The sequence below is a fragment of the Myotis myotis genome, unplaced genomic scaffold (assembly GCF_014108235.1).
Source record: "Myotis myotis isolate mMyoMyo1 unplaced genomic scaffold, mMyoMyo1.p scaffold_m19_p_5, whole genome shotgun sequence".
NCBI lineage: Eukaryota > Metazoa > Chordata > Mammalia > Chiroptera > Vespertilionidae > Myotis > Myotis myotis.
The window spans coordinates 28,356,076-28,368,110 of NW_023416357.1; the positions used below are offsets into that span (position 1 = coordinate 28,356,076).

Sequence of the window (12,035 nt, forward strand, 5' to 3'; positions counted from 1 at the left end):
ACTTCTGTTTGAGAGAGAGAGAGAGAGAGAGAGAGGAAAAGGAAATTGCAGAACCACACTTTTCACTCTCCTTGCCATTTTTCTTGCTGTCACGCCCTCTACAAACAGCTAGGAGGATCTTGGGACCAAAGGGGCCTTCATTGGGAATGCAGTCAATTTGATACACTGAAATTACTCATATTTTAAATATTACCTCACGAAAGGTAACCCATGTGAAATCTATGTATTCATCTTTTTTAAAAAAAAATGTTTTTTTTTAGTGGTGGGGGTGTCAACCGGGGAAAAGGGAGACATATGTAATACTTTAAACAAAAAAAGATGCTTTTATTGATTTTTTTAAAAAGAGAGAGAGAGGAAGAAAGATAGAAACATTGATGGGCTGCCTCCTGCAAGCCAGGTACTGGGGAAGGAGCCTGCAACCCAGGCATGTGCCCTGACCTGGAATCCTACCGGTGACTTCTTGGTGCATGGGTCGGTCGACGCTCAACCACTAAGCCATATCGGCTGGGCTATGTATTAATCTTAATTGCCAAAAAAAAAAAAAAATTACACGCACGCCCTCAAATATTCACCAAACTTACACAAAGTCCAGCGAAGGTTAGGGCAATAAGACAAAGAGAAAAAGGTCGTATGCTGAGTAAGCTTTATTGCAATGCCTGATATAATTGTTCTTCCCCGAATTAAACCTAAGTGGAAAGGGGTAGGTCGCGCGCCAGGGCAGGGGCGCCCGCCGCCCGTCGGTGGCCTGGAACGTTGCTGGGGCCACCGCAGCAGGGACGAGGCCTCAGCCGCGGGCCACAGCGCCCCCTCGCCGCCCGCGCGCAAGACTTCGGGCCCGCGCCGCTCCGGCCTCCCCGCGGCCAGGCAGCCGGCAAGGTCCGCGTCTGCAGAGCGCCTGGGCCCGCGACTGCCGCTTTCCCGGTTGGCCCTGAAGTCCTGGCCGCGTTTCTGGCGTTTCTTCGCGCTTGGCCTCGTGGGGAACTCGGCTTCTTGAGAGGCGCACGTCCACGCCGCCTTGTCCTAAATGCAGCGGCCACTGTGGGGACAAGAAATAAAAACTTGACCAAGTTAAACTCTTTTTTGAAAATGCATACTCGGGGGAGGGCCCATCCTAAATCTGGAAGTGCACATGGCCCACGCAACTGCCAATGCCGGAGCCGTCAAGGGGCTTCCTAGGTTTGCCTCGCCTGCCTGCCCGATTTCTCCCATTCCAGCTCGGAGGGCAACTGGAAAGAAGCAGTAGCCAAGTACCAGACCGTCCCACGCTCTCCGCACGCCCGACGCCACAAGAGATGCGTCCAGGCCCCTGCTCCCTGGGAGCAACACTCCCCGCAGTGGCTGGACACGCAGTTCCAGCGAGTCCAGGCCACCCTCGCAGGTGGCCGTGCCAGGAGCCATTGAGTCTGGCCTCGACACTTGCCGCATGTCTTTTCGATTGATTTTTCAAAGAGAAAGCCAAGCCAACTTTAATCTAAGAAAAGGAAAAGTGATTTTACAAAATCAGGGAGCTTTAAATCGAAACCGAGTTATATATTCCAGTAACAATGCAGACCGTGAGTTTTAATGTCTCTGCGTAGGCATTTTAATTTGCTACAGTCACTACCAATAAAAACGGCATGTAGTGCGATTCGACTGTTTAATAGTGCAAGGTAGACGGTTTTTATTAGTAGCAGGCAGCAGTATGGAAAATTTAGATTTCGGTGGAGGAGTGTAATTGCTGGGGGAAAAATACACTCAGGAAGAGGCTGTCTTTGGAATCAGCAGCACTGAGCAGAGAGGGAGCAGGCAGTGTTCTGGAGACTCACCCTGGGTGACTGAGAAACCCTCCAAAGCCACGTGCACTTGTCTGGTTAGATATTTAATTGATGTCAAAATCGACTGTATTCCCAGCTTAAGCTCCTGCTCCAAACTGGGGATGTTTTTGTAATAATTCGCTGTTTTCTTTTCTGCCCAGAGGCAGAGATGGATTGGGGGAGAAGGGGGTGGGTAGGAGGCCCAGCCCCAAATGCTAATGAAACCACAGCAGGAATTGGTCTTTAGAAATGGAAATTCTCAAGGCCAGTCTTTAAGATAAAAAGTTAGACCTGATTTTCTTCACTTAAACTATTTAATTGGAAGCAAATTGAATGGCTGCAATCTGATCTGTTGCTGCCAGTGCTTGTCATCCAAGTGTGTGTGACTCTTTTAAGGCTTCTCCCTGGCTGAATTCCCAAGACCAACAATGTCCTAGATCCAGTCGGTGGCATGCTCCACAAGGTGGCAGGGGCCTCTCTTGGGCTCTCTTTCCCTTTCCCTTTTCACTCTGCAATAATTGATATAAAATATTGGCCCTGCACTGGACTCGGAGGTTCTACTTGGGGCGGAAAAATTGTTGGACCGCCCCTGCTGGGTTCTTGCAGTGGCCCAAAGTGTGTGGGAAGTGGTGTGTGTGTGTGGGGGGGGGGGAGAATGGGGGGTGGGGGGAGTGCTATGCTAGAAGGCAAAGTGAAGATCGATGGGTAGAGGGGGCAGGGCTGTAGTTTGTAAGAGTACTGGCGTGGGGAGCAATGGGGGGCCGGGATGGGAGGACCGAAGGACGAATGGGTTGGGGGTTAGCAGGAGAAGGGGCTAGTAGTGTAACTGCCTGGACCGCACCTACAAGCCTGCAGGCCAAGGAGTACAATCTGCAACTGGTTCCCTTGGACCCGATGACGATCAAACTCAGCCTGTGCCTGGAAGGTTCCGGTGGCGACTGGAGCCTATCGATCGTGCGCTGCAGCCTCGCTCTGCGCCCGTGCGACTCGGAGTCGTATGGATACTCGGATACGATAAAAGAGGCCCTTGTGCGAGCTGCAGAGCCAACAGGGCTGGGGTGGGGGCGGAAGCGGTGTGGGAGGAGGGGAGCTGTAGGCCGGACCTCCCGCCTAAGGTGTTCTCTCCCTATAGGTCACCCACCCGAGACGGCCCCGAGGAAGAAGCACCTGTTGGGTGGGCGCCGACATTCAGGCCTGCACACACGAGGTTCCCTGTGGAGCCCCTGGGAGTGCCCTAGGGTGATTCCTGGCCTCCACTTCTGCGGGACCCTGGTGGCGAAAGGGTAGAAGAGGGATGGGGAGTGGCGTTTTTCCGGAGGCTGCGTCCCTAGCTAAGCCTCTCTCGTGCTCCGAGAGGCTCCTCTGGAGCCGCGTGTTACCTGAGCTACCTGCGCTGCCAACTGCTCCGGAGCCACCAGCTTTCTCCTTCCTGCCCAAGTGACAGCGAGGCTTCATGTCCTCTCAGAGAAGGTCGTCTGTCCAATGACAGTCATTCCCCTGAGTGTTTTACACCAGGCCGAAAGAGAACTCAAGTTATTAAGACAAAATAAAACCCTTTAGATGGTGAAGCACTGGCAGCGTGTGATAAAACGTTCCCATCCGAAAGTGCTAACACCCAGGGACCTAATCTTCACCACGGACTTCGGGGCAGAAAGCTCACCTCTAGGCGCTCCTGGCAGGCAGTTCGCAACGAAGGAGCCCCGGATCCGGGTCCTGCGGGGACACGCTGGTCGGCGCGGGGTAGGTGACCAGACTCGAGGCCACGCGGGGCGCCTCCCACAGTGAGGCAGAGTAGACTCAGCAAGGTGGAAGTGAGAGCCGCGCACGCCACCCCCAGGAAGACCCGGGCCGCCGGTGCCACCGTTTAGCGCCCCCCATCACCCCGTAGGCTGTCGGCTGGGACACTGGGGCCCTGAGGGAAGTCACCTGGGTGGGCCTATTCCCGGTGAAGAGGGGGGCTCAGGCCCTTCGTCCCCGGAGCGGACCAGCCTGGCCAGAATGCAGGCGGCCTCTAGCCTAATCATTTCGAGCTGATCTGGGGGGCGGGTCAGTGGCTGGATTGGGACAGGATGGCAGGGGTGGGGTAAGAAGGGGTGGCTAGGGCGGGAGTGGGGCTGGGAGTACGTGCGAGTAGGAGTGGGTGCGCGCCGGGGCGCGCTGCTCGGCCCCGCCAGGTTGCGGGGCCGCGGACCGCGGGCTGGGGCTGCGCGAGAGGCGACTACGCCACAAAAGCCTTCGCGTCTCTCCCTCCTCCTTTCTCCCCCGCTCCCGCCTCCCTCTCCTCCCCGATCCCCTCTCCTCCCTCCAGGCTCCCAGCTCCTCCCCCAGCTGCGGCTAGGCAGCTGGAAGAGGCCTAGCAGGCGGAGCTGGGGAGGGGGCGGGCGCCCGAATATGCAGATGAGCGCGTGACGGACAGCTCAGCGTTCCAATGTCCCTCGGAAACTCGAGCGCTCCTTCCTCAACTCCTCACTCCCGACTTCAGATTCCCCCAAACCCCGACCGCCGGCCTGGCGCGCGGCTGCGCCCACCGGCTCCGCGCTACCGCCGCCTCCGCCGCCGTCCCGCAGCTCCCCCGGCCTGTGGGCCCCGGCTAGTGCCCGGGCCGGCCTACCTCGGCCCGCGGCCCCCGCGCCCGCCGCCGCGCCGCGCCCGGGCCGGGCGTGGATGGAGGGCTCCGTGAGCCCTGCCCGCTGCTCGGCGTGACGCGGGCCCCGCGCCCACCATGTCCTACCCGCAGGGCTACCTGTATCAGGCGCCCGGCTCGCTGGCGCTTTACTCGTGCCCAGCGTACGGCGCGTCGGCACTGGCGGCGCCGCGCAGCGAGGAGCTGGCGCGCTCGGCGTCGGGCTCCGCGTTCAGCCCTTACCCGGGCTCGGCGGCCTTCACGGCGCAGGCGGCCACTGGCTTCGGCAGCCCGCTGCAGTACTCGGCCGACGCCGCCGCCGCCGCCGGCTTCCCGTCCTACATGGTAACCGCTCGGGCGGGCGGGGACGCGGGACACCCGGGCTTGGGGACCCTGATCGGAGCGCAGTCGAGCGGGCCCGGGGATCCGCGAACGGGGGCGCGGGGAACGTGCCGTGGGCGGTGGCTCCGGCGTCGCCGACTCGGGCTGCCACGCCGCTGGCAGGACAAAAGTCCAGGGTGAGAGGCATCGCGGCCGGCAGGCAACGTTTCTGAGTCCGGCTGGGACCCGCGTCCCGCGCCGCCTTCCTAAGGCTACTTTCCGAAGAGTCTGGAAAGTGCGACTACGCTGGTATCGGGATCTGTTGTGATTTGTCCTTAGTTCAGGCACTGAAGCTTGGCGAGGGGTCCGCAGCGGGCTCGGGGCTCGCTTCTTTTGGCGCGGGGAACGAGGGTCAGTGCCACTAGGACCTCCGGGGCGGCTGCGGGCGCTTAGTTACTTGCGGGGCTTGGGGGGAGGGGGGGGGTCACTGGGATGGGGGAGGGGCGAAGCATCTGCCAGGGTCTCCGGGGCCAGGCCCTGCCCGACGTGGTCTGGTTCTTAAACTGTCTCAAAGGCTGTGCTTTCGAAAAACGTGTCCGCGGGCCTGTGGCCCGCCAAGTACCTTCTCGGTTCCCTGGGCACCGAAAGCAGCTCCTGCTCCCGTACCCGGGGTTGGTCCGCGCGCCTCGGATCTGCTCCTGACAAGGCCCGGAGGCGGAGTGCGTTTCCGGCGATGGTAGCATTTAGGTCGACACTGCCCGCCCTCAGTGGAATTCCAGGGCAGCGCCGGAGTAGCAGGGGCCTTGGTGAAGGTTGCAAAAAGCCTCAAATTTAAACGTTAAAGGCTGAATTAAAATGCTAATTGCCGCGTATTTGAAGAATTCGAAACGGTGACTGGCTTCTGAGTTGCAAATTGGATTTGCGGAGCTTTAGACTGGTGAATGGCGGAGCAGGGGCTGGGGCGATTTTTTAACCATATAAGGGCGGGGTAAGGGGGAGGCTTCAGTGCTTGAGAATCCAGAAAAATTTAGATATCAAGAAACTACCTTCGGCCCTGCGTGTTTGCGTGCGTCTATACTCGCGGCCCAGGAAATTTGCAGAGGAAGATATACCATTTTAGGAAAGTGAAATAGTTCAAAATTCGGGAATAAAACTGCAGCGCTTTTTGTGATCAACAGCTGGCCTTAATAACGCGCTGCGTGTTTTTTGTTTTGTTTTGTTTCGTTTTGTTTTGTTTTCTGCTCTGCTGCTGCGGGAAGCGCGGCCCCACCGCGGGAGACTCACCGTGGGAAAGGCGGCCACGGGAGGGCCGAGGGGTTGCCTTTGGAGGTTGCCTGCCAGGTCCCCGCGTACCCCACTCACTCGGCTCTTGTCGGTTCCAGGGCGCGCCCTACGACGCGCACACGACTGGGATGACGGGCGCCATCAGCTATCATCCGTATGGCAGCGCGGCCTACCCGTACCAGCTCAATGACCCAGCGTACCGCAAGAACGCCACGCGGGATGCCACGGCCACGCTCAAGGCCTGGCTCAACGAGCATCGCAAGAACCCCTACCCCACCAAGGGCGAGAAGATCATGCTGGCCATCATCACCAAGATGACCCTCACGCAGGTCTCCACCTGGTTCGCCAACGCGCGCCGGCGCCTCAAGAAGGAGAACAAGATGACGTGGGCCCCGAGGAACAAAAGCGAGGATGAAGACGAGGAGGAGGGTGACGCAGCCAGGAGCAAGGAGAGTCTGGATAAGTCGCAGGAGGGCACCGAGACATCGGCGGAGGACGAAGGTGAGCAAGACCTGGTGGGCTGGAAGTCCAGGGGAGTTTTCTTCCCAGGCGGGGCGCAGAGCTGAGGGAGGGGAGGATGCTGCTGGCCTTACAGCTGCCTGGCAAGGAGTGGGCCTGGCAGCTAGTGGGCCTAAAGATTCCTCGGGGTGCTTTTCAGGGAGGCCATGCTCCCCATAGGCCTTGGTAGGTTCTGGGTGGAGGTGAGGAATCTTATGGGGAGGGCCTGGTACACTGGGACGTGGGGGCAGAGGGGTCCCGGGTGCCCCGGCTGCCCCACGTGCCACAACGGTGCCCGCGTCCCCACAGGGATCAGCCTGCACGTCGACTCGCTCACGGATCACTCCTGCTCTGCGGAGTCGGACGGGGAGAAGCTGCCTTGCCGTGCCGGGGACCCCTTGTGCGAATCGGGCTCAGAGTGCAAGGATAAGTATGACGACCTGGAGGACGACGAAGAGGACGAGGAGGAGGGCGAGCGGGACCTGGCGCCATCCAAAGCCGTGACCTCGTCGCCGCTCACCGGCGTGGAGGCGCCCTTGCTGAGCCCTCCGCCCGAGGCCGCGCCCCGCGGTGGCGGTGGTGGCAAGACCCCCCTGGGCAGCCGGACGTCGCCGGGCGCGCCGCAGCCCGCCAGCAAGCCCAAGCTGTGGTCTCTGGCCGAGATCGCCACGTCGGACCTCAAGCAGCCAAGCGTGGGCCCGGGCTGCGCGCCGCCAGGGCTGCCCGCGGCCGCAGCGCCGGCCTCGTCGGGGGCGCCACCCGGAGGCTCTCCCTACCCCGCGTCCCCGCTGCTCGGCCGCCACCTCTACTACACATCGCCCTTCTATGGCAACTACACAAATTACGGGAACTTGAACGCGGCGCTGCAGGGCCAGGGGCTCCTGCGGTACAACGCGGCGGCCGCGGGCCCAGGAGAGGCGCTGCACGTGGCGCCCAAGGCGGCCAGCGACGCGGGCAAGGCAGGCACGCATCCGCTGGAGTCCCATTACCGGCCCCCGGGCGGCAGCTATGAGCCCAAGAAAGGTAGGCTGCTGGGGCCACGGGTCCTCTGGGAGGGACAGCCAGCAGGGCCCGGATAGTCAGCACTCCCAAGGGAGCGGGGAAGGGGCTGGGAGACCTGTGGATGTGCAGGGGGAACCTTTGTCACTTAGGAGAGAAAGGAAAAACACAGAATGCACCACACTTTGACTAAAAGTTAGGAGAAGTGAAGGGGGGGCGGGGGTAATGACTCCAAAAAGAGGTGGGAAGGGCCAAGTGATCCATAATGAGACCCATCTCATTATTATTTACTACCTACTTATTTATTATGATGGCCAGGGCAGCTAGTTTTAGTTGGTCAAACACAGACTGTCACGAAATTCGAATTGTAGTTTGTCTCCCCACCACTGAGCTTCGGCTTTGGTGTGTTCTGTTGTTAATAGTCTCTCCTTCTGCCTTTGGCTGGAAGGAAACAAAACGTTCCAGTTATTCCCAGAGGCCTTAGTTCTTCAAAATAGAAAACCGGAGCCTTATTCCTTCCTCTCCCTTTCTCTATATTGCCTCTGTTGCTCATAATTCAGACTTGAGCTGATAAGACCTGTAAAAGGAGCTCAAGGGGGTAAAAAAAATGAGAGCTCAGAAATGTGACCAAAATCTGCCTCTGACACAGTGGTGGTGGACACTCAGGCTCCTCTTACTGTTGGCCCCATACAGGGAGCAGGCTTCCTGGGTGTGCTGCTGTCTGGGAGATAGATGGCTACGGGGTTGGTTCTGACTAACTGCCCCCTCCCCTGACAGATGCCAGTGAGGGCTGCACCGTGGTTGGTGGGGGCATCCAGTCCTACCTATAGAAGGGCCATGTGTACAGCAATACAAGTAAGTGGGCCTCCTGGTGTTTCTGCCCACCCTGGGGGAGCCTCCCTGCACCAATTGCTCTGAAAACTTGCTTAATGTCTATTTCTTGCTTCTTGTCATGGGGTCTGAAGACAGCATTGAAATCTTCTTGGTCTTTTTTCCTTTAAGTGGGAGAGGAGTTGTTCTCTTTCATAGTGTCCCTCTTTTTTTGCTGAAGTTCTGCTTTGAAGAATCAATCAATCTCTCTCTCTCTCTCTCTCTCTCTCTCTCTCTCTCTCTCTCTCTCTGTATACACACACATATATATATATTCTCAATCTGGGAATTTGTGTGCAATATGGAGTACGTTTGCTCCACTAGACACGGAATAGACACTTGCTTTGATGAGCTAGTGTTACTGAAACTTGGTATCAGAAACCTTTCTAGATGATGTTTGCATAGTAAGACTGAGAGACAAGAAGCACTCCTCTGTTATCAGGCCCATCCCCCCCCCCCCCCCCCCCCCCCAGTCCAGATGGACTCAATAGGACCCTGCAGATCCTCTGGCTCACAGCAGTTTTAAAAAAAAATACCTATTTTACAAATAGGCAAAATTACTTATTTCACTTCTTAAAGGTGGGAAAGAGGCCGAGCCCTTTCAGATGACTCCTTTTTATAATGTGATGATGTTGGTGTGGAACTGAAAGATTTGGGATGATTTGGTTTTTTCCTTGGTCCACAGGTAGGTGTCACAATTGCTTTGGAAAAAAAAAAGTCAGCAGGCCATTCTTTCTTCCCAAGTTCATAAATACACAGACGTAAAAAGCCGCGCTCACCCGGACCGCATCTTGTGCCACTGTAAAGGAAGGAGCCGCAGAGCATTGTCAACTCAGACTAACCGAACCGAACAGACATTTGTTGGATAGACGTGAATTTGTTGGCATAGTATAGCTTCCCCAATGTATGTGTGACTTTTGAAAACAATCTTTTTTCTCAGGATATCTTGAATTGATCACTTCATTGCCACGGTATATATGCTATAGGTGTGATAGGATTTACTGTAAAATTTATTTGTAAAAGATGTACACAGTAGAAATAAAACGTGATTGAAGAACTTGAGTACTTAAAAAGTGGAAACAAATTTGATATTTATTTTTATAATGATATAAAGCTTCTAGTAATTTATGCAAGTTGTATTGCAATGGAATCTAAACTTTTTGTAAATAAATTCTGCCTGGTTTTTATTTGAACATTGCTGGTTATACAATCTTTGTTGGTTGTTTAACAATAATTCTTTACTAATTTATATCTTAAATTGTAAATAAAAACAGACTAGACTACAGCAACATGGTGTGTGGGGCTCCTTTTTCTTAAAAGAATGCTTTGGGTAGAGAGCCTCAGGGATAGCAGTGACAGCAGTCCCCACCCCAGGTGATCTGACCTCAGGCTTTTTAAAGATAATGTGTAAAATAACCTCCCCTTTCTGCTCATAAAAAAAGGCAGATGGAAGAGAAATAAGCAGTAGGGAGATATCTGTGATTTTTAAGTTATTTATATACACATGTATTGCAAGGAAATTAAAATTTTGTGCTCTGAATATGCAAAATACTTGTTAGTGTAAATATTTTTTAAGCTTGGCAAAATAAAATGACCTGACATCCCTGTGCTTGAGGATCCATTTAATATTTATTACCTCCTCAGTAAAGTAAACTGGAAAATTGTGGTAACATGGATAATAAAGAGTTATACCCCCACCATAAATTACTGATGGAAATGATTATTTATTTTAAATAACTTTAAAGCCTAAATTATCCAAATTGGCATAGATTATTCAGATTTATTGAATGACTTCTTAACTCTCCTTTTCGTATAACTCACATTAAACACAAGGCGAAAACTGGGAGGAGAGATTTATTTTCCTCTCAGTGGCTCTTACCCTTACCCTGGGGGAAAAGAAAAGCTTAAACACCCTTAGACTATTGCCTCATTATTGTGTTACTCACTATCTAATTATAGGACAAGTCTAGAATTTGTAGGCAAGTAACATATTTCCTTTGATTAGTATCATAAAAGCAGGAAACCTGTCACTTTAATTTTCAGCAAAATTATATGGATATCCATATAATATAATTTCAGAAAAGAAATGAACAATCATTTATTTCCTCTGCAAAGATAAATTGAGTGAATATAACTTACGGTTATAAAACAAGAATAATAGCTCCTCAGATTGCCCTTTAATCAATCATACACTTATTTTTCAAGAGGTTCATCTATTTTATTCCGTGATTAATAATGCTGCAGCATGAGCACATTATTGCATCCCAGCGGGGGACGTCCCGGGTGCTTTTAGCTGCTTTGGAATGGTCAGTTGGGGTTCATTATGGGCTGATATTGAACAATTTATAAAATCTTGTCTAAACATCTGCCAGCTCAGATAGGCCCATGTGTCTGAGGATGGGAAATTGCTGGACCGCTTGATATTGACAAACGGATCTCTCTCCAGTGGCTTTTTGTGCTGTAGAAATTAGTGGCCTCTTGCTGGGGTTCTTGTTAGAAAGGGTATTTGAAAGTAATCTTGGGTACTTGAGGCAAAGCTAGGAGGCTGTGAACTGGACACTGACTGGGCCATGGGAGGAGCGGTTGTGGTTTGTGGAGGAAAGGAGCAGATTCAGTTTTCGGTTTTCTGTGACTTCTTAGGCATTTTGTTGGCTTTGGATATATGACCATTTGGAGGTTAGACTTAAAGTGAATATTTGGGGTCCAGAACTCTTTTTCACTCCTTCCTGCCTCCCCTAGTAATAGATGAGGAGAGGTTGGAGCTGAGCTCTCTCTCAGGGACAGGAGGGTTGTTCACATGGGTGCCTGGCCACTGGGGCAGTGTGTCTGGAGGAAAACAAATGCCCATCTGTGGAAGTTACAGGGAGCTGCTGGGAGCGACTTTGCTTGTTTTTGTTTGAGACATAAAACCTCATAGAATTTCTGTGAAGATAATGATTCCCCCCCCCCCGCGCACCCCCGCCCAGCAGATAGCATTTTTAGATTACAGTATGAAGCTGATAAGTCGTTGGCTTTTATTAATATTAGCCATCTTTCCTAAATCGGCAGGGAATACAACACACATGGCGGCAATATCTCTGTTTTATGTAATATTCTAAGTAGAGTATTTTGAAGACTTCAGTGAAAAGGATGAAAGTTAACAATATTTAACAAATTAAACGCTGGAAGACCACACAGCCTCATTAAGATGCAACGCTGGAGACACTCCATCTCCTAAAGTGTGGCGAGTGCGAGTAGAAAACCCCAGCAAAAATTGATCTCCGCGCATATGTTCAGAAATTGAAGCCTGGATAAAAGCTGCCTCCCTTTGGAGCAGAAGATTGTGTTACCTGGACATGTGATACATCCCCCCACACAGGCACACACCCCAGACAGACCCCATTCTCAGGGACAACTGCACCTTTCAATTGGTGAAAACTCAAAGCAGCTCAGGAGATTAGCCCAGGCTAACGAATCTTCTTTGATGTTTATATGCCCAACAAATTATCAGAGATTTCCATAACTTACCCACCCTGCCTCCTGACCTGGATTTCTTCCTGGAGAACTTGATTTTTAAATGTACACTAAGAACATAAAACCTGCAGGTGTTTAGAGGGATCTTTTTAAAGAAATGTCGAGTGATTTATGAGCTCTTCGCCATGCAGATC

General features: G+C 53.3%; 2 protein-coding genes across 9 annotated transcripts in view; one reads left to right on the top strand and one right to left on the bottom strand.

Annotated features, from left to right (window-relative positions):
- Positions 1–626: 626 nt before the first annotated feature.
- On the bottom strand, positions 627–3,657 carry CUNH5orf38 (chromosome unknown C5orf38 homolog; the record flags this gene model as incomplete). The annotated part of the gene is made up of 2 exons (XM_036308609.1): positions 627–1,036; positions 3,454–3,657. Coding segments are annotated over 2 exons (456 nt in total), but the record flags the coding sequence as incomplete, so codon positions are not given.
- A 602-nt stretch (positions 3,658–4,259) lies between these two features.
- Positions 4,260–12,035, top strand: part of IRX2 (iroquois homeobox 2) — a 37,650-nt gene continuing 29,874 nt past the window's right edge. The window contains exons 1-5 of one of the 8 annotated variants that reach the window (XR_004967539.1): positions 4,261–4,761; positions 5,997–6,522; positions 6,829–7,542; positions 8,212–8,373; positions 9,074–9,140. Coding sequence is in view for 6 of the 8 variants with exons in the window: in XM_036309072.1 (XP_036164965.1) it covers positions 4,516–4,761; positions 5,997–6,522; positions 6,829–7,542; positions 9,074–9,153 (1,566 nt within the window). In the remaining 2 variants the exon portion in view is untranslated. Of the gene's footprint in view, positions 4,762–4,802; positions 5,047–5,996; positions 6,523–6,828; positions 7,543–8,211; positions 8,374–8,967; positions 9,998–12,035 lie in introns of those variants that run through there. The other 7 variants (XM_036309074.1, XM_036309073.1, XM_036309076.1 and 4 more) reach the window with 7 other exon arrangements.